This window comes from Eublepharis macularius, chromosome 1 (genome assembly GCF_028583425.1).
Source record: "Eublepharis macularius isolate TG4126 chromosome 1, MPM_Emac_v1.0, whole genome shotgun sequence".
Taxonomy (NCBI): domain Eukaryota; kingdom Metazoa; phylum Chordata; class Lepidosauria; order Squamata; family Eublepharidae; genus Eublepharis; species Eublepharis macularius.
Window position 1 is genome coordinate 60,284,838 of NC_072790.1, and position 23,018 is coordinate 60,307,855.

General features: G+C 42.4%; 1 protein-coding gene across 1 annotated transcript in view; it reads right to left on the reverse strand.

Annotated features, from left to right (window-relative positions):
- CSMD1 (CUB and Sushi multiple domains 1) overlaps positions 1 to 23,018 on the reverse strand; it is a 1,321,894-nt gene that overhangs the window by 265,710 nt on the left and 1,033,166 nt on the right. Inside the window, exons 25-27 of the mRNA XM_054971211.1 lie at positions 20,672 to 20,863; positions 15,315 to 15,441; positions 5,381 to 5,583 (exon numbers count right to left, since the gene is read on the reverse strand). Of these exons, the coding sequence (XP_054827186.1) occupies positions 5,381 to 5,583; positions 15,315 to 15,441; positions 20,672 to 20,863 (522 nt within the window). The remainder of the gene's footprint in view (positions 1 to 5,380; positions 5,584 to 15,314; positions 15,442 to 20,671; positions 20,864 to 23,018) is intronic.

Genomic DNA, 23,018 nt, shown 5'->3' on the forward strand with positions numbered 1-23,018 from the left:
TTTATACATAATCTCTGCTTCTGTAAATAGGATACCACAAAACACTCCCCTAAACTATTCCAATTCCCTGGCTCACTTGCCAACCTTGTTTTGTTATTGCCAGCACTATTGTGCCAGCAAGGCAATTTTGAAGAACTTCCTTTTAGGCATAGATAGAAGCAGCATTTATTTGTAGACAGTACTTGGAAGATGATTATTAGGATAGGAGGAAAAATAATTCTACACTATGCAATACTATAGAAACATTTAATAAATAGGACAATTTCAAAGACTCTAAGAAAAAGAGTATACCAATAAACTTCCATAACAATAATAATTAAAACCCTCAGAAGCTTTATTTTAATTTAACATGTTTTCCTTCCTTCCCACTAACTCTGTCCACCTTGGCTACATGCTGACCTTCACAAAACAAAGATTATGAGTATCTGATTCATTTAAATAATGCAGAGTCAAACTACACATTATGGCGGCCATGGACCCAACTCTCAGCTGCTGCCGTTTCAGAGGAGAATTTAACCATTCAAAAATTGCCACAATGGCTCAATCCTGATTGGCATTACAGTGTTGCGGCACCATGTGACCTTGTTCCCCCGCCTTTTCAAGTGCCAAAACAGTCATGGGGGGATGTTTCAGCACTCAAAAAGGTATGTGCCGGGGAAATAAAACCATATGGTGCCACTTTACCACAGCCTAATCAGTACTGAGCCTTTGAGGCCATTTTTATATGGCTAACTTCTCCTCTAAAATGGCATTGGTGGCTAAGGGTTGGATCTGTGGCCATTGTAACATGTAATTTGGCCCACAACGCCACTCTAACAGGGACTGGCAAAAACTAGCCTTAGCAAAGACTGAAGACTGAACTGGTGAAATGTTCCTGTCCCTTATAGTCAGAGATCCCAAAGGGATTTTTAGGGGTGGGGAACCCAGTTATTCCTATTCAGTGGCCATATGCAAGTAGCATAACAGGCTCTCACAAGAACTAGGAGGCCTAATTATACTTCCCTTCAATTCAGTCAGGTTATTCAAGTCTTAGAATGTAAGTTACTCAAGCTCTGAAATGTGAACAGCATGGTCATATTACAGATGATTTCAAGGTGGTCATGTCTGTTATGTCAATCCAGAAATCCCTGCTTTGATTTCACTTTTCCCTTGTATGAAACGAACCTGAACTGAACAATATTTCCTTATACTGACTTTTCTCATCTTATGTACTGATAGCCGACTGCCACCCCCCTGCAGATATTTAAACCCACGTATCAGCGCCAGTTGGAAACAATAAGCTGTTTCAGCAACCTTAGGGAATTCTTCAGAGTTGCATAAAAATCTGAAACCTTCAGATAAAAATAATTGAGAATTTTAAGTCATCCCAAAACACTTACCCAAGGTTTGCACATGTGCCCTGACTGCAGCAGCAGCGAGATGAGCTGACCCAAACATCAGAATTGTGGCATAAAGATACCCAAGGCCTAGCTGAGGAGGCAATGAGCTGCTCCAAGGCTGGGCACAGTGCCAGCAACTTTCCCCAGGCCCTGCTGCAGAGGCAGCAAGCCACTCTGAGGCCAGGCAAGCCCTGCCCAAGCTTAATTGCAGCGATGGCAGCAAGCCACTCAACACCGAGGTGAGGAGAGGCCTGGGCAATGAGTGTCAAACCACCAGAGGAAGTGTGTGAGGAAGTGGCAAGCTGCTCTGAGGCCAGGTAAAAAGACAATGAGCTGTTCCAAGGCCAGGCACACCAATAGCAAGATGCTCCAAGACCTGACACAGTAGTGGCAGCAAGCCACCCAGCACCTGGGAGAGAAGGCGGTGAGCTGACCCAAGCCTGGATGCTGAGCCAATGAGGCAGCGAGCTGGCAAAAGCCTGGGTGAGGAGGCAGCGAGCCTCTCTGAGGCTTAGTGCGGTTATGTTGAGCCGCCCAGGTCCAAGTGAGGAGCAGTAAGGTGCTGGAGAACTTGGGAAGGGTCTTTGGAAGGGGGAGAATGGGAACCAGAAAGCATCTTGAGACAGGGAGGAAAGAAGGGATTGGGGGAGGATCTTTGGGGAAAAGGGGAAGGGCGTTTTTGGTGGTGCACAGTGGAAATATATTTGAAAGGGGGGAAAGGGGAAGGGAGGATCTTTGGAAAGTGTGTGAACGGGAGAAAGAGACAGGGATCTTGAGGAAGTGGAGGGAAGCAAAAGCCAAGGATCTTTGGATGGGGAGGAAGGAACAGGAAAGGATCTTTCGGAGGGAGAGTGGGGAAAGCAGAATATAAATTTAATAAAATATTAACAATTAAAATAAAATAAAAAGCAACTGCCCTGCCACACCCCAATGTCACCAACACTGCCACACACACACCCTGGGACTGTGCCAGACCCAGCGTCTCTCCCCACGCCCATTGTCACCCTGACACAATCCGCAAGATTTTGTTGTGGGCCTCCATGATTTCCCCAACAGTCATAAACATCATATTGTATTCTAAATACAGTCTACACATACTGTATTTATTACACATAAAAAACATACAGCTTGCATAACAAACACAAACATACCTACAAAAGCAACAATGTAACCCACAATTAAAACCTAACCCAACAAGTAAAAATTGAAACCTGATACATCTCTAATGTATCTGCCCCTTTCTTATCACCATACAAACCATGCTCTGGCTGCACCCATCCACCAAGAGGGAAGATGGAAGGAATGGGGTTCACTTGTCCTATGCAGGCCCCATATAATGCACTGTCTAAGAGAGTACTAAACATCTCATTATAGTGAAGGTGTTATAAGGTACAATTAGAGAAAAATGGAAAATTGTTTTGAATTTTACAAGTAATATTTTTCATTTGCTGTTTCTCATAAATGCCATTTTTAACAAATAGACTATTTTAACAAATAGATTACTTGGTTAGAAAAGGGAGGAGACAATAAACTAGAAGGCAGGATGCAAAGGTCAACAAAATATCAATTGGCAGGTAACCCTGTCGCAAATTCACTAATCTAATTCTGATACTCTAAAATCAGAGGTCTGCTGTGGCTGAACAACACAGATTATTCAGTTAACAGACATTTCACTGTCTACTACTTATCCCTATCAGTATTTCTATGACTTGATGGGGAAGGGTTAGTTGTCAACCGCAGTTTCTAATAACTAGTTTAAATATATTTAACCCTGCAGAGTAAAGGTCAGGGATGCATGCTGAACTCTATTTTCTATCCTTATATGCATGATTAAATGGTAATTAAGTTTTAATGAAAAGTGTTAGGCTGATTACAATTAACATAATCACACTAGTCAGTTCATGTCCTCATGGTGTTTTACATGCTGTGCTGAGCCGGCGATACAATGGACCCTTGATAGGGTCCAAAAAGTTTGTGAGCAAAAGACATTTGCATTCCTCCAGTTAATCATCTCTGCTGGCATATTTAATGAAGGGCAAAAACATTCATATGTTCAGGGATCTGTAGCATACATATACACATTTTTAAAAAAATCTTAGGAAGCTACAAACATCACCCCATGGCTTTTCTAGAGCTAGAAATTGGATGATGACAACAACAAAACCTAAGTGCAACATGAAAATTAGACACGAGAAAGTCCATATGCCAAAGGATGGTTCATATTAATACTGTTGTGAGGAACTCGGATACTGTCGATTCTTTCCATGCTATTCCCAAGAAAGTTTCCAACAAATAAGCTACTTGGTGACTTTCCAGACAAACATTATCTAGCTCTCAGTTATGCCACTGAATCGGAAGTGCCATAAAGGCTGCCTTTTGCGCCTGCAATGCTGTGTGTTAAGGAATCTTATGAAGGCTGTCACAGCATTGATTCTACAGCAGTGTAAAACAATAATACACACAAAGAGATGCATACACACATGCACACGCACACACTGTATCCTCAGAAGCTAACCACTGGCTTTCAGTGACAAAAAAGTGACTGATGAACTATGAACTATGTCAGCAGCAGAATCAAGGAAAGAATAGTCAAGAAGGTACTTCTTACTGATGTTTCCCCAAGGTATTAAAATTCCTAACTTGTTGCTGTGTCATATAGGCCAAGACCCGTGAGCAAGATGTTTCTGCTGCTTATAAGTGCAGCAGGACCAATTCTCATGAATCAGGTTGCTGCTTGGTAATTTTGGTGCTGCTGATGTGATGTAGTCATACATTCCCGAAGCAGAGCAAGAGACACTTGATTTGTGGTTTCATCACATGCTTCCATGGAACTGATTGAAAGCTTGGAATCATACAGGCATGGCCAACCATGCAGGTCGGTGCTATGTGATTGTTTCTTCCTCTTCCTGACTGGCAAACCATCAGAAAGAGAACTATTCACACACTTCCACCCATTCTGCACAGCATCCATCCCTTTAGATGAAGGGATGGATACACCTGCCTTTCCCACAATAGCTTTAGCCATGAAAGATGTTTAGTGTACCTGCATGGAAATAAAGTGCCAATTTTAAGTGCTTATTTTGTTGGACAAGAGTTGAATTTATTTGTACGATCTAAATGTTATCAGTAAACTATGATCTAAAATAACTGTACATATATGTTAAACTTTTCTCACCCTCACTGAAAAAATCTTATTTGGCAAGATGCATACAGCATCAAATTAAGACTGTACTACCAACTTCATAACACTGAGAGTCAAACTAGACTTTCCACATAAATGACCCTTTTAAAACTGAAATAAATTTGCCTCCAAAAAAGGCATTTAGAGGGATTTGTTTCTCTGCATTTAGAGAAATAAGTGACAGGATGCTTAATCTGTTCTCTATCCCCTGTTTTCCTACTACAGGAATATTTCCCCCAAATATGTGCGTGTATGTTCATGTGGGTGGTGGGAGGGGGGGAGGATTTGCTATGTAAGCAATTTAGGGAAGGGAAATGGCAAACACAAGGATTAAGCATGCAGCTGATTCTCTCATTCCAAATGCTCTTCCAGATGGGGAGACTCCCGTTTTAAAAATGATATCACATATGCATATAATGTTAAATTTGGCCACTAGCAGTAAAAATAATCCCCCCTCCCCCAAAAAACCCCTAAGGTACGCAATACTGATTCCTCAAAGGCTAGGTTCATCTATATCTTCTAGTTGTTATGGCATCAAATTTTGGAAGGAAATGGAAATATAGACAGCATACTTTGTATATTTATTGCTATCTCAGATCACATTTTTTAATTACCTATTATTTAAAAATATACAAAGTAGGCTCCTCCTTATTTCAAAAACCGTTGTAGGTTGTTGTACAAAATACCTAATACAGAATATGTATTTAGTAGGCTTTGGGTGATAAGACTGGTGTTCAAGGTGTACCACACAAGCACACAGTAGTAAACGCATGAAAAGCCAAACCTTGATTGTACTAATAGAAAACAGAAATTCACCTACTTGAGAACTGGATAGAAAAACCAGATTTGCTGATGAAGAAGTCACTGTCAAATTGTAAAGTCAGTGAGTTGAAAGTGCTGTAAATGTCCTCAGGAAGTGCTGACCCACTCCATTCTTTCAACAGAATACTGCTTTCAACAGGGCCGTCCCACACCTTTAGGATGTCATGAGCCACCTCAGTGTCAAAAACAATAAAGTGCAGACTGCAAATGAAAGAATAACATAAAATGCATGTCATTCTCGGCAACTTTTGCTATGTTGTACTTGAACAAAAACACAGAAAGAAAACTAAGGCCACAGTGCAACACAGATTCAAGAATGCTTATTGAATGCAATAAGTGATTAATATAAATTAACACAAAGAAATTATGTTCAACTGCAAGAAAAATAAGAGAAAGTATTGGTGTCACCATTCTCCACTAGTTGGTAGCAGACATATCCAAGAACATCAACTAAAATTTATTTTTTAAGCATTTATTTCTTGTGCCTCAACTAGAGATCAGGTTTTCTGGCTGGCTACCATGATAAAAGGTAAAACAGCATAAAACAGAATTTCAATTTAAAATCCTAACAACTACAACTACAACATTCAATTTATATACCACCCTTCAGGACAACTTAATACCCACTCAGAGCGGTTTACAAAGTATGTCATTATTATCCCCACAACAAAACACCCTGTAAGGTGGGAGAGGCAGAGAGAGCTTCTAGAAGCTGTGACTGACCCAGCTGGCTTCAAGTGGAGGAGTGGGGAACCAAACGCGGTTCTCCAGATTAGAGTACCACGCTCTTAACCACTACACCATATTGGCTCTTGTACACCAAACTGGCTCTCAAATGATACTTTCAAATGATAACTGCTACAATCAAACAAAACAGCAAAGTAGACATGAAACATTAATGGCAGAATGAAAATATAATTTTAAAAAATGTATACATTTAGAAATTTAAGCCACTGAGTAGTTATATGTTGTCTAACTAACGTCCTAAACAAGGTTTAAAAGTAATAAACAAGCACTGGGCCAGGAAGCAAAGGGAAGCCAAGGAAACTGTTATAACATCGGCAAAATGTGGTCTCGGAATCCAGAACCGGTCAACAATCTTGCCCCACAGCACACTTCTTCAACTGACATTTCTGAGTCATGTCCACAGGCAGTCCCTTGTACAGCACATTACAGTAGCATAACTTGGATGTGATCAGTGCATGGGTAACTGGGTCTAAATCTTGCCTTTCTAGGGAGGGTTGTAGTTGGTTAACAATGTTACATGCAACAGAGCAGACCTGAACCTCCATCTTAAGATGCAAACCTAACAGCACTGTCAAGCCTCAATCTGCTCCTTAGAGTAATTGCACCTACATCTTAAAGATACTGACACATTAAAACTGGAATGGCTGGGGAAGCCAGGGCTTAACTGCAGAATCTCTGCTTTGCATGCAGAAGGTTTAAGGTTCATTCGGTGGGATCTCCAGTTAAAAGAATCATGTAGTAAGTGATGTGAAAGATCTCCACCTGAGACCCTGGAGAGTCACTGCCAGTCAAAGAAGACAATTTTAACCTAGACAGACCTAAGTTCTGAATCAGTATAAGACAGCAACATTTGCCTAGTTTAAAGCAGCAATAGGCAACACTATTGGTCAACAGCACTCTCAGCTTAGCTGGGCTGAGCTTCATTTTAAGGGCCCTAATACAGCCCATTACCACCTCCATGTTGTGATTCCATCTTACCCAATCCAGAGAAACAAAGCTGGATGTCATCAATATATGAGACCTTATCCCAAAACTCCAGATGAATTCTCACAAAACATGGGGGACATGATCCTTGAAACCTCATATCACATTTTCAATGGCTCAAACAGCAGCCCTCACTACTTTCTGGAAACAGTCTGCTAAATAAGAGCAGAACCATGAGTGTAGCACTCCAGAAATCTAATAGAGCATTGATAGGAGTGCTAACCATGCTAGCAGAAAACTCCCCCAATGCAAGCAGCAAATAAACCACTTAATAGGTTCTCCAGCACTGCAAATATTAGGAGGGGACATCAGATTAAACTTTACCGAGTAACTGTCAGTAGATGACAAGGGTGATGTAGAAATCTTCCCCATATACCCATGCAATTGTTCCTATAAAGCACTATGTGGACTGGGATCAGCATATCTACGGGACCACCACTCCCCATAAGTACCCCAGAGGCTGCTCCAGTCAGGGGATAAACAACCATTGGTGGTCCCTGGCCCCAGGGAGGCCCGCCTGACTTCAACCAGAGCCAAGGCCTTTTCGGTCCTGGTTCCAACCTGGTGGAACTGTCTGTCTAATGAGACCAGGGCCTGGCAGAGATGTTTCACCAGGCGTATGGTTGAGGTTAGGCTAGGCCCCCAATGGCCTAATGGAGGAAAAGAAGGAAGATCAGATCCTTTCCATTAGAGGTATCCACCATCTAGGTTTTTAAATGACAAGCTTCAGTGGCAAACTGACTGCCTCCGACTAGCTGATTGCTGCTATTTGTATATTTTAAATTGACATTTTATTGTAGTGTTCTGGCTGGTTTTAATTTTAATCTGTTTTAAGGTGTAAGTTTTATTAGAACTAGGCGTGTGCAATTTGGGCTTCAGATTCAAAAAATAAAACGAATCCCTCCCAAATCAGAAAGATTCAGGTGTTCCGAATCAAAGCTTCCTGAAGTGATTCGGGTCGCTTTGGGAAGCTTCGGGGCCCTTTAAACTTCCTGCTTCTCTGTTTTCCCACTGGCCAGCAGGCCATCACCCCACTTACCTGGGCCTTTCTGCTGATCTCAGAGGCCATGGAGGCGGCAGCTCTGGGCCTTCCCTGCATCCTTGCTGGCCGCTGCAACAGCAGAGGTGGCAGCAGCATGGCCAGCTGGCTGCAGAGGAGGCAGAAGTGGCGGCTCTGGGCCTTCACCACCACCTCGCTTGCCGGTATGGCAGCAGAGGCAGCTGCAGCGCACCCTCCCTCCTGTCTTGAGTGAGGTAAGTGGGGGGGCTAAGTGGGATGGGGGTGGGGGACTTGGACAGAGCTTCCCCCTCTCACTTCAATATGTTCCAAATCTTTACTGAGCATACCAAAGCGATTTAGAGACCCGAATCCTGAAGCGGCTTGCTGCTTTGGGGCTCAGGTTATTCCGGAACAGTTTCCCGCTTCGGGTAAGCCTGAAGCAGGAAACCCAAATTTTTCCCTGGTGCACACCCCTAATTAGAACTGTTTTTTTAAAATTTAATCCACCCTGAGCCTGCCTGCACAGGGAGAATGGGATAAAAATTAAAAGAAATAAAATAAATTAAAAAATAAACAGTACAGAAAACCAAATCAAGGATATGACTGAGATGTATTATGGCCATTAAAGGCTGTCATGAAACCCTGATTTATGCCATTTAAGCAGGCTTCAGCATGTGCCCTGTGGTGCAGAGTGGTAAGCTGCAATTCTGCAGCCCAGGCTCTGCTCACAATCTGAGTTTGATCTTGGCGGAAGCTGGGTTCAGATAGCTAGCTCAAGGTTGACTCAGCCTTCCATCCTTCTGAGGTCAGTAAAATGAGTACCCAGGTTCCTGGGGGTAAAGTGTATATGATTGGGGAAGGGAATGGGAAACCACTCTGTAAAAAGTCTGCCAAGAAAACATCGTGATGCAACGTCCCCCCATGGGTCAGTAAAGACTCGGTGCTTGCACAGGGGACTACCTTTACCTTAGAAGAGCCCCATGGCACAGAGTGGTAAACTGCAGTACTGCAGTCCAAGCTATGCTCACGACCTACCAGGTGCCTACCTTTACCTTTACCAGCATGTACATTCATGTCCCTAAGTACAAGAAGACCAGTGATGTCAAATCTGAGGCCAACACAAAGAGCCCAGGAACAGGCTACTGGGCAGTGGGGTGGGCTGTCTGACGGTCCCCATACAAAGTACATATACTCAGAGGTGGAAGTCTGACCAGCAGAGAACCTGGCAAGGTCAATGGGAGCACAATAGAAGATAGCTACTTCCCCTCCTTGAGCAACAGGCCTTAATTATATTAAATTATATGAAATGCAATTTATTGTTTCAAAACTCAGAAATCTATTATATAAATTTAAAGGAAATGCGACCATATATGAATCCTTAAGACCTGTCCATCCCAGCACTTCCTTAAAGTCCAAGGGTAAATGACATTCTCAGTATCAACAAATAAATGGTTTGCCATGATAAGACTAATGTTCAGTTTGCTAAATTGTAAGTTCAATTAGGGAGACCAGAATAAACCTGAAATATAAAAGTACCTATCATTCTGATATTCATAGTTTAATTTAGGTCATATGTTCAGCAGCAGAAAGCCAAATAAACTTGGTTGCTGCATTCACACTGCACAGAGCAATTCCCATTTTTAAACACATTAAAAATTATGTGCCAGGTAAAAACACTTTCCAAAGATCAATACTCCTGTTGAAAATGTTCACCCTCTGAAGCAGTTTTTCTGCTTGCTGTAATAAATGCTGACTCCAAAGGCTACTAATAGGTAAATATTAAATCTGTTTTCTTGTTACAGATACTTGTTTATAATTTCTTTTTTCATTCTATATTAATTTCGCATTTGCCATTCCTATTAAAATGCAAATGGAGCAATGAATTCACTTGTGATTGAATGAATGTCTTTGGTCTAGCGCTGGGGGAATACATTTATCTTTCTATTTCCAGGAAAGAAAAAATGAAATTGTCTTAAAATATTATGATTGCTCTGAATATATATCTTTTTTTTTGCAAATAAGCTTTCATATACCCTATATATACAAGAGCAGTAGCTGTTTAAAATTAAAGGAACACATGATTTCTTCTAAAGCTTTCACTTACACACACACACAATATGAGTTTATCATATTGCTTCTGGAATTCTTTCTAAATTAATCTGTTCTCCTCTTAAAAGTTTGACAGTACTATCCTAAGCAGAGTTATACCCTTAAGTCCACTGAAGAAAATTGGCTTAGAAAGATTTGGGATTGTAGCAAGGCAAGTTTTGTTACTGTGAATACAGAAATGTGTTCTCTGTTAGTGAGGAAATTTGGCTCTCCCAGCAGCGGCATAGCCGCTCAAGCTGGGAGCCATCATTTGCCCCTCCACCCGGAGGAACGGAGACAGACTCCCTTCCCGGGCATCCAGGGCTTTGCTGGGGGGCAGAGCGAAGAGACTTACAGGCGGCTCCGCGTTTCCCCCAGTGTCAGTTGCTTCGCTCGCTCGGCCCACCCGCCTCACCCTGTTTTAGTGCAGGATTAGCCAGCTGCTGGGTACAGAGCCAGGTAGGAATTTTCCCCTCTTTTCCCTGATTGGCTTTTGGGACAGGGTTTTTTTTCACCTACCTTGCACTAATGTCAGGTTCAGAGGTATTTTTGGGGGGTGCTATTTGGTTAGTGGCAGGAGATTTTGGGAATAGGGTGCGGGCCAGTGAGCCCCAGTGGCGCTTCCCCAGGGGTGGGGAACAGGGTCTGCCATCAGTGTGGTATGCTTTTGTTGGCTACCATAACACAGGCAGATGCCTGCTGGGATCCCCAGGCACAAGGTCTTCCCTCATGCTAGACAGCTGGGGTGTTAGGTACTTGATGGGGGGATCCATGGCCTGGCTGATTGGGATGAAGCCATTTGTGAGATTGCCTACACCCAGGGCTTTGGAGCTCGCCCAGGCAGGGCAAGGCGGAGATCCAGAGTTGATCCCGTGGCTTGACCTGTACCGCTTAGTTAGCCCTTGCCGTGGTTTATGTTGAATGGTCATTTTAATAAATGGCCCTTTAATTCCAAGCCTGTGTCTGTCTCTTCATTCTGGCTGGGGTCACAATTACATACAGAGAACACTTGTAGCCAAATTCTATTGATCAGATTTAGCCACAATACAGCCAACAGTCACTTGTGCTACCCTTGATAAAGCCAGGTGCATTCCTGGAAGCAGAGGACATATTTTTAGATACTGTGTGAGAAGGTATAATGGGACCTTTCTATGTATGTTTGTTTGTTTAATGTAATTTATAGTCTGCCTTTCTCACTGAGACTCAAGGCAGATTACATAGTGTGAAATGAGTACAATCAATGTCAAGGACGTTTCCATAAACAATGTCATAGGATTTTACAAAGACATAGCATTAGCAAGGATCCAATGAAGAGCTGAAGAATTGCTGAAACAGAACATAATCAGTTCTAGGCCTAACATTAGATAACATGAAGCACAGGTAGTATGTAAGAGTACATATTCAAAACAACAGATAATATGCAAGGCAACATAGTGGTGAAGTCTCTGGTCCCTAACTCATTAGCAATGCACCTGAGACCCACTTTTTTCGCCAACATTTTATGGACACAGCAAAGAGAAAGTACTGTTGCTCGGATGACTGGTCCTACATCATCATCAATGCTTAGCACTAGGGGTGTGCAAGCCAAAAATTTTCGGCTATAGCCGAAAGTAGAAAGCCGAAAGAAGATTCTCTATCGTTAAAGCCGAAAGCCGAAACAAGAATCTCTTTCGGCTTTCGACTTTCGGGATTCTTTCGGCATTATTTCGGCATTCTTTCGGCTTTTTTCTATGGGAAAATGCCTCCGTCTTCCAGGACGCCTGGAGGAGGCATTTTCCCACCGAATAAGCCCAAAATTGGTGGGGACCTTCCTCTAACCCTTCTCTAACAACCACCCAAGTTTCAGACAGATTGGACTTTGGGGGGCCATGTTATGGCCCCCCAAAGCAGGCCCCCCCATCCTCCCTTAAGAAAGCGAAGGAGCAGCATATTGTTAGCATGCTGCTGCTGATCTTTCTTCATTATTTCCTATGGGGAAAAAATGAAGAGGCAGGCTTCCTTTGCCAGGGGTGGCATTTTGCATGCAAAATGCCCCCCAGCCCTCACGGGCCCTTCTCCCACCCCTCCTCCCACCCCCCACCAAGGCTCAGCCTGCTCCCACTTGGGGGGGCCATTTCATGGCCTCCCCAAGTAGGTCCTCTCAGCCCCTAAAGTCCACCCCTTACAGCCCCACACAAACCCAATTCCCCCCCAGCTGCCACACACAGACCCAAATCCCCACATTAGCCCCTCACAGACCCAAATCCACCCCCACCTGCCCTACACCCATAACCCCAGGAACAGGCTGGCAAAGGCCAGCCCTCTCCCTTTGTTCCCTATGCTGGGAACTTCTAAACTCTCTTTCCCTGGGCAATTCTGCACAGCCCAGGGGTGCCACAATGGTGGGCACACTTCTGAGTGCCAGCTGGTCCCTGTGAAAGAGCACCTGAACCACAGACACCCTCCCTCAAATTCCCCTACCACCTACAGAGATGGCTGGCCAGCCAGCCCCATTGTTCCCTATGATGGGAACCAACTGCACAACAAAGAATAAAACAAGAACAACACAAAATAAAGTTTTAAAAAAATTATATTCTCCCTTCCAAAGTACAAGTAGGCAAAGCATTATGACACATTACACCAGCAGTCCCCCACACAGAAAAATTAAAACAAAACTCACTTAACATCAGAGAATCACAAAGCATGATTCCTGTCAAAAACACTTTATTTCTTGAACAGCTTTAGGTTACACAGCAGGGGGGAACACCAAAGGGCATGGCAGCACTATCTTACACAAAAATAACACAACTCACTTCACATTAAAGAATCACCCCAAAAAATTGCTGTCAAAAGCACTTTATTTCTGTAACTGCTTTAGGAAGGCACCACAGAGCAGGAAAGCACTGTACTACACAAAAATAACACAACTCACTTAACATCAGAGAATCACACAAACACAATTGCTGTCAAAAACGGTGAAGTGGGTTGTATTATTTTTTGTAGTACATTGCTATCATGCCCTGTTGTGCCCTCCTACTGTGTAACCTAAAGCTGTTCAAGAAATAAAGTGTTTTTGCCAGGAATTGTGTTTTTGTGATTCTCTGATGTTAAGTGAGTTGTGTTATTTTTGTGTAAGATAGTGCTGCCATGCCCTTTGGTGTTCCCCCCTGCTGTGTAACCTAAAGCTGTTCAAGAAATAAAGTGTTTTTAACAGGAATTGTGCTTTGTGATTCTCTGATGTGAAGTGAGTTGTGTTATTTTTGTGTAAGATAGTGCTGCCATGCCCTTTGGTGTTCCCCCCTGCTGTGTAACCTAAAGCTGTTCAAGAAATAAAGTGTTTTTGACAGGAATCATGCTTTGTGATTCTCTGATGTTAAGTGAGTTTTGTTTTAATTTTTCTGTGTGGGGGACTGCTGGTGTAATGTGTCATAATGCTTTGCCTACTTGTACTTTGGAAGGAAGAATATAATTTTTTTAAAACTTTATTTTGTGTTGTTCTTGTTTTATTCTTTGTTGTGCAGTTGGTTCCCATCATAGGGAACAATGGGGCTGGCTGGCCAGCCATCTCTGTAGGTGGTGGGGGAATTTGAGGGAGGGTGTCTGTGGTTCAGGTGCTCTTTCACAGGGACCAGCTGGCACTCAGAAGTGTGCCCACCATTGTGGCACCCCTGGGCTGTGCAGAATTGCCTAGGGAAAGAGAGTTTAGAAGTTCCCAGCATAGGGAACAAAGGGAGAGGGCTGGCCTTTGCCAGCCTGTTCCTGGGGTTATGGGTGTGGGGCAGGTGGGGGTGGATTTGGGTCTGTGAGGGGCTAATGTGGGGATTTGGGTCTGTGTGTGGCAGCTGGGGGGGAATTGGGTTTGTGTGGGGCTGTAAGGGGTGGACTTTAGGGGCTGAGAGGACCTACTTGGGGAGGCCATGAAATGCCCCCCCCAAGTGGGAGCAGTCTGAGCCTTGGTGGGGGGTGGGAGGAAGGGTGGGAGAAGGGCCCCAGAAGGCTGGGGGGCATTTTGCATGCAAAATGCCACCCCTGGCAACACAAGCCTCCCCCAGCTGTCAGTGGTAGAGATGAGAGCAGAGCACCTACTTGGGGAGGCCATGAAATGCCCCCCGAAGTGGGAGCAGGCTGAGCCTTGGTGGGGGGTGGGAGGAGGGGTGGGAGAAGGGCCCCAGAGGGTTGGGGGGCATTTTGCATGCAAAATGCCACCCCTGGCAACACAAGCCTCCCCCAGCTGTCAGTGGTAGAGATTAGAGCACCTACTTGGGGAGGCCATGAAATGGCCCCCCCAAGTGGGAGCAGGCTGAGCCTTGGTGGGGGGTGGGAGGAGGGGTGGGAGAAGGGCCCCTGAGGGCTAGGGGGCATTTTGCATGCAAAATGCCACCCCTGGCAAAGGAAGCCTGCCTCTTAATTTTTTCCCCATAGGAAATAATGAAGAAAGATCAGCAGCAGCATGCTAACAATATGCTGCTCCTTCGCTTTCTTATGGGAGGATGGGGGGACCTGCTTTGGGGGGCCATAACATGGCCCCCCAAAGTCCAATCTGTCTGAAACCTGGGTGGTTGTTAGAGAAGGGTTAGTGGAAGGTCCCCACCAATTTTGGGCTTATTCGGTGGGAAAATGCCTCCTCCAGGTGTCCTGGAAGACGGAGGCATTTTCCCATAGAAAAGCCGAAAGAAAGCCGAAAGAATCCCGAAACGTTTCGGCTTTTTTCTTTCGGCTACCCGAAACGTTTCGGCATTCCCCGAAACGTTTCGGCATTCCCCGAAAGAAGCTGAAACACTTTTGTTTCGGCATTCTTTCGGCATTCTGAATGCCGAAACGCACATCCCTACTTAGCACATATGTGTCATTGGTACAGAATATGAATTCTTATTTCTGACATTATGAGTGCTTTCTGGATTCAGTGATGAAGACATATACCCACTCTCTGTTTCTATCATAAATATATACCACCAGCAGCTCATGGTTTAAGAAAACAAATAGTTTAGGAGTTTAGTACAATAAATCAGACATATTGCCACAAGGCAATTCATATTTAAATGAGAAAGAAACCATTCAATCACTTAATACATAAATACGCAAAAGTTAGCTAAACATACTAAGCCAAATTTATTAATTGAAACTACATGCATACCTAATTGTTCTCCCTGGGTCTGCTTCTATAATCCAAGTACAATGAAGATTATTGTCATATGGAGCGGGATAACCTGGAGACAATATACGTCCTGAAGTAGCAGCATGGATTCGTCCACCACACTCAGCTGAAAAGAAAAAGAAAGAAACCCTCCAGTGATTAGAGTGGATGAGGTATCTAACTTACAGAAGGATTTGGTATATACAGTTAATTGAAGATTTAAAGAGTTAATTTAAACGTTTTCAAATGTATTTGAAAAGGATGGGAGCCGACCAGACTAAACTTCCTGCAGCCTTGTAAACCTGATACCTGTTCACCTAGAAAAAAATCATGAGCTAAGCACTATCTGTTTTGTACTGTTTATCATATTTTTGGCTATGAGGAGGTATAAGCTCTGAAAATATGGTGCTATTAATCAACTGAATTAAATAACCTCTTCTGCTAATCAAAATAGAATAGTGTGACTAAAAACAAAGCAGACATGCATGACCTTTCTTTGACTATTTCATTTATTTTACAAAATGTATATCCCGCATTTCTGCTCTCGCAAGGGCCACCAAGATGGCTAACGAATTAAAACACATAATAAAACCACATTTTAAAACCCACCAACCAACATTAGTAAGCCCCCAGATATAGGAATGTGATGGGACCCAAGTGTAGCTGACAATCCACTAGGTGAAGAAGAGATTAAAATGGTAAATTTGCCCATTTACTTGACTTTATTGAGCCCAACAAGTACCACTGCAGAAGGCAAGTGGTGTGATGGAGGATGCCTGGTGAAAGCCGTTAAGCAAAAGATATTCAAGAGCCCACCAAGCTTTTATGAGATGAACAATCTACTAACCTTTGATAAAATATTTCTCTATAACAGGCTTAACAAATACTAATCCTCCAAAGGTGATGGTGATGCTATTTGTTATTGCATAAACAAAACATGGCATGAATTTATGTGTACAGATACAGCCAATGTGGTATGGTTATAGAGTCCAAGACCTTTAAACCTCCATTCAACCATGAAGTTCACTGGGTGACCTCAGGCTAGATCACACTTCCACCCTTCTACTCACTCAGAATCTTTCTCCAGTGATTTCTCTTTCAGCCAGTGTCACAGCTGGCTGAGGCCCAGGGAAGCTCTATATAGCCTGTCACCACTCTGGTACAGGTTTCCTTGGAAGGGCCCAGAGCACCCAACTGAACCTTCTATTTATTCTTTCCCAGTAGGTTTGATTTATTATGTGACCAAATGAGGTGTGAGGACCCAGGCAGAATAATAATGAACTTTATTTAAAGGATTTATTAATAACCGGTGTTCAAACTTTGTAAAATAAAGAGATTAGTAAAGGTTGGTGAATAAACAAACAAATACTCCCTAACGTGTCTAACTAGACTGTTCTTGACTATCTCCTGGCGACTGGCTTCCAACTGTCTCATCTCTTCTGGATGAGGGCTCACGCCGTCTGCAGCAGCCTCTCCTCAGCTCTGCTCCCTACGAGTGAACACCCTCCCATTGTGATGAGGCCTTATATCCCTTCTCTCAGGCACCATTTCCTTACTTTCCTATTGGTGCAATTTCCCCTCAGAATCCCCTCTTTCCTAGTCACAGAGGCCAAAGGGAACCTGGGAAATGTAGGCCCTGCCGTCACTTTAGTGCAGGCTTCCCCAGAGCCACTAGGTCTCACTAGGCCCAGGCTCACAAGAGCCAGAAACACACTCCTCCTCTCTCCTTTATTTTGCCCCTGGCCATCATGCCATTTCTCTCCTTCTTTTCCTAGTCTGGCTCAGCAAAGTTTCAGAATCCATTCTCCAACATTCAGCCAGTTCTCCTCTCACTTTACTCTCTTTTAAGCCAGATTTCCCTCTCCCACTGATCTGCAGCACCTCTTGCATCTCTTCTGCTTTCCCCTTCCTCTTCTTCTCTCTTGGGGACACATTACATGGGTGGGCTCTACTTGGACTTGCAGTGGACACATCTAGCTTTAACATGACCAATTCCACCATACAGTCTTTTTACCTTGCTCACTGATTTTATATACTGCTTCTGAAATCTGACAAGATTGGGTCTTGCCTGGGCTATCCAGGTCTGTACTTAAAAGATCAGTATAAACTATCATTCTCCACCCCCCCCGACCTTATATATTCACAGGTGCCAAGTATGCAAGTACTTTGGACAGAGGTTGACAACTGATACCATGTTGATATCACACAAAGCAAACACATCCAAATAGCTCACCAAACCACAGGCTCCCAGTTTGTGACTAGTGGCAGATGGAAGCCAAACCAGCCAACACTTATTTAAAATCCATTCAAATCGCTTCTCAAATATAATCCAGTGGATATCAAATAACTACAGAATATCCTGTCTTGCTGTGCAAGAGTTGTAACCAACTCTAAAATGGCAAGCAAACCAATTTTCTTTGCAGCATCCCCTTGCCCTCCTCCCGAAGAACAACATCATCCTTGCATGCTAATAATATAAGTAAAATCTTAAATTATACAAAAGCTGTATATCAAGGAGGGGCAATCTTGTATGGCTCAGAATCTTACGAAATGAACCTGGTTTCATCCATGTTTTAAAGAAGATATAAACTGAGCTACCCCTACTAGCATTGTCCTATGAAATTATCCTAAACTGTTAGTATTCAGACAACTACTATCCAGCAGCCTTCCTTCTAGCAGCCCTGTTCTTGCATAAATGAGCAAAGCATACTCCAAACACAGCCTCTAGCATTTATATCCCTTGTATTCATGTAGCTGGAAAATAAGAAAACAAACCTTTTCCTTACCCTGATGGAGGGTTTTTATTCTCACAGTTAATGGGGTATGCATGCTTTTTCTCAAAATTCTGGTTAAAAGTTAAAATGATGCAACTTTTCTGTTTTGTCTAAGTGGTGTGTGAACCTAATGAAAGGGCAGATGAAACTCAGAAGGGTACTCAATTACTTTGAATTCCCTCCGTTTGAAAATTTCCTTAAGCGAGTTTGAAAGGGCACTGAGACTCAAACTACATTTTACTGTGGAGTTCCATAATTCTTTCATCAACTGTTTTTTTTTTTTAACCGAAGGTAGCCTGGGGCAAATTGCTTGCCAGTAGAATAAGGGGAGGCAGAAGTTGCTTAACTCTCTCCCTTCCTGTTCTTTTTGAGCTCAAAATCATCAAATTACTTTTATTCACCAGCTGGAGAGAGGAACTCATATATTGTTTGTATCTTTTCCCCACAGGTGTAAAAACAGTTTTTCTGTATGTGGGTAAAACAAACTTTCTACATTTGTGTGTGTGCGTGAGAGAGAGACAGACAGACAGACAGACAGTGTGAGACAGAAGGCTGGACTAGATAGATCACCGGTCTGATCTAGCAGGGATCTTCTTGAGTGTGTCTGTGTTTGTGTGAGAGAGAGAGAGACAGACAGACAGAGACAGACAGAGATAGAGATAGAGAAATAAATAGATTGAATTTGGGACGGGAAAGACAAATATATACAAGTCAGGCTTGCATAGAAATTAATGCACTTGTTAGGTTACAGACAGTGACCTTCAGTGGAAATTGCTGATCTCTGTGGATTTTCCCTGGTATTATTCTCCCCAGTGTTCTTTTTCAACACCAAGAAAATTGATTTCTGGGATTACAGACCCTAGTGGGGGTCAGGGGAGGGAATAAAATCAGACTTGCCACCTCTTCTGTCAGTGCACTGTACTGATGGAAAAGAGAGGAGAGGGTGATTTTGCCCCTCCCCTCTACTCAAATCTATTCCCTAACTTAATAATAACAGTGTACTTATATATCGTTCTTTTAGACAGATTAGTGCCCACTCAGAGCAGTGAATATAGTCAGTATTATTATTATCCTCACAATACAGCTCAGGAGCTGGGGCTAAGAAGAGTGGCTGAGAAAAGATTCAAAAGAGTGCTGACTCACAGCCAAACCACTTAACCACTGTGCTACAGCAGCTAACTTGTAGAGACTATTAGTCTACAACATTGGTCCCATGACCCCAGCTATCAACTTTCTCAAGGACTGCAAGAATTGCTGGTGTGAAGGAAAGATCTGTAATGCTTGTGCACATAGATTGTTGGATTATAGATAATTGATCGTGCCATACCTGAATGGGATTTAATAGAACAAAGAATCAATATAGATCGATTGTCTGATTCTCTTGAAAACAAAATGTTCAAGTAAAGAAATAGTGTTGATAATTCCAATTTGCATTTATCCCATTATGAATGGAGAAGGCATATAGTTGATCTAGTTTTGTCCATTAAGAATAGAAAACAAGAAGAAATGGAATCCGGTAAAAGCAGGGGTCATTTCATAGAAAAAGAGCTGGAGGAACTCATTAGCATAACTCATTAGCATATGCCACGCTTCTTGGCATCACCAGAAGTGTGTCATTAGCATAACCGATTTGCATATGCCACTGCCCCAACATCCCGTATCCTGGCTGTTTTGGACCCAATCCTCTAAGTGCAACGGGGGCCGTTCTGAGCACCACAAACTGCGAACCAGTTTGGCAACAGGAAATGTCCATTGTGGTTCGCAACTTTGGGATCGTCATTGGCACTGAACCACAAACAGTAGATTCATTAAATTTTTTGGGTTCGTGCCCATGTCTACTCACATGTACTCATATAAATATAAATCTAATAAATGGAATGTTATTATTGGAAAGTAACAGAAAATATGTCAAGGAATATATTTTCAACTACAAAAACTTTTTTAAAAAAGTAAATCTTGGTGCAGAAACCTCACACAAAATTAGTTGGATTGTTATTGTCTGCAAAAGGCATCGATGGCTGTCTCATTAAAGGTAAAATGTACCATAAAGTAAGAACTGCAAAACCAAAAAATAGATGCAGATGATTAGACAGCAGGATTTGTTAGAAAGACAGCAAACATTCTTTCCAGTAACAATTGTCACAAAATATTTGCCTCAACATAAAATGTGGCCGACTTGGGGATTCTTGTTTGGGTTAAACTTCAGGGGAAATCTGAGGAAAACTAACAACAATCTGAGAAGGCTGGCACTTTCATGGAGGCGGGTCCATAATTCTTAGCCAGCAATTTGCCATAAGGACTACTACTTGGGCAAAACATTAGAAATTTTTTTGAAGAAGTCAAAAGTTTTAACGAGAACTAGCAAAACGACTCTAGGAGACTTCACACATCCATAGTTTCAATAACTGAACAGAAATATATCAAGATATATTACATGCTCTTTCAAACCACTATCACAAAGTAAGAAATAATTAATAATAAAGAAATAGATATATTATGCAAATGTACAACACTGTTGTATATTAATCTATTAATATAAAATAAAGATATATAATATATATAAATATATTGATTTAACATTACCTATACAGGTAGGTAAAGGCTTATCCCACACTCTTCGATCGCCACTTAGGCAGGTAATAATATTACTGCCATGCATTGTATATCCTGGATTGCAGCTATATAAAATCACAGTGTCTGTGTAATGTCCTTCATCACGGATCTTGTAGCCATAATTTGGTATACCAGGATCTTCACATTTCACTAAATCAAAGCCTAAAAGAAAGAGCAATGGAAATAAGCAATTTAATTACTATTACCCAAATAGCAGCAAGAAATTTAATTTGTTTGTACTATTTTCCCTGACCTGGGGGCCCAGGCTAGCCTGATCTCATCAGAGCTCAGAAGTTAAGTAGGGTCAGCTCTGATCAGTACTTGGATAGGAGACCACAAAGGAAGTCCAAGATTGCTAGGCAAAGGCAGGCAACGGCAACCACCTTTGTTTGTCTTTCGCCTTGAAAACCCCAATGGAGTCACCATCAGTCAGCTACAACTTGACGGCACCTTCCATAACCACTGTGAGAACAGAAAATAAATGTTGTTCATTAGGGCCGATTCCAGACGGCCCTCCCCATCCCGAAACGGAAAACACGAAATATCGCGTTTTCTCGTGCAAGTTTTGCGTGACGTCGCGCAAAAATCGCGTGAGAAAACGTGATATTTCGCATTTTCCACGCGACGACGCACGACGTTTTGGGATGGGGAGGGCCGTCTGGAACCGGCCCAGGATAGAAAGTTATACTAAGTGTGAACATTTATATGATAGAAGTGGTCTAAATTCACAATCTGTGCCCTGAAAATAATGCCGCTGAATGCAATAAATGGGTGCTGAAAGCAATTCCTTTGTCCTGTGTCTCTTCATTTCTCTATGGAACTAAACCATTGGGTTAAGGAAACAAACAAGAAATCTAAAAATAATTAACGCTCTTCTAAAATATCCATTCTTTTTTTCCATTCTAGATAACAACAACAACAACAACATTTGATTTATATACCACCCTTCAGGACAACTTAACGCCCACTCAGAGCACTTTACAAAGTATGCTATTATTATCCCCGCAATAAAACACCCTGTTAGGTGGTTGGGGCTGAGAGAGCTTTAGAGAGCTGTGACTGACCCACGGTCACCCAGCTGGCTTCAAGTGGAGGAGTGGGGAATCAAACCCGGTTCTCCAGATTAGAGTCCCGTGCTCTTAACCACTACACCAAACTGGCTCCCGCACACCAAACTGGCTCTCAAATGATAACTGCTACAATTACAACATTGGTATAACACTTATAACAATTAACAAGTTGATGCTGCAACAAAGTGATTTAGATTCCCTTTGATTGAGAGAATTGAAGTAAATACATAAACTTTTCCACTATTTGAGCCTTGAGAAGGATATGCTTCTTTATGCACAAATTTACCAGATTATACATACTGTGGCTTCTCCCAAGGCCTTAACTATGAGTGGCACAATAGGACACAGGTCCGACACAGGCTGCAATAGCATAAGGGAGATCAATATCCTTATTTCAGTAATATGACTCTAGGGAGCGATGGTGGGAAAGTGTAAGAGCAATCGCTCGCTCTCGCTCTCTCTCTTTAGCCCTGATTTCTCCTTTAAAGGAAAGTGTATGGAAAAAAATTGCAGAATTTAGCCCTTGTATATGCCTTCCTAGTAACACAATGCAGCCTTAAAAGCAATCCTCTCCAAAATATGGCCTATGTGATTTAAAATTAAATTATGCACTTTTTAACCAATTACTGGATCTCACGGGTCATGTTTAAATTGGTCCACAGTAATTTGGTTTCATTATAAAGTTTCATCTCTAAAAATGACTCACAGCAATTAAAATTCCACACACAATCCTGCTGACAAGCAATAATACAAGGGTCACCAATGTTTTTGAGCATGTGGACATCTTTCATATTCTGACATACGGTGGTGGGCACAACCACAAAACAATTGCTGCAGGAGGCGGAGACAACTACAAAATGTCAGTGACTGAGGTTATGCATAATAATAGTAACTCTTCAACATTTCAGACCAAAGCTCTGCTTAACATGATGCCTTTTTAAATGAACAAATTGTTTTAAAAGTATTTGCTTGCATACACATAGCTTACTTTCTGTCATGCAATTGAAGATCCTTGTATTGTGATGGCAGCAATTTCTGAAACAATTTTTTTAAAAAAATTCTGCATAACCAATCAGATTTCCAATGGCTGATCAGAAGCCCTGGCCGTTTTCACTCACGCCCCAGGAGATTGCGCAAACTCACAGCATGAAGCATCTTCCTAGCACGACCTCCCTTTAATGGCCTGATGATGATGTCAGAAAAAGTGCCATTAATTGGGATCTTGCCGGGAAATCGCGCTAGGAAGT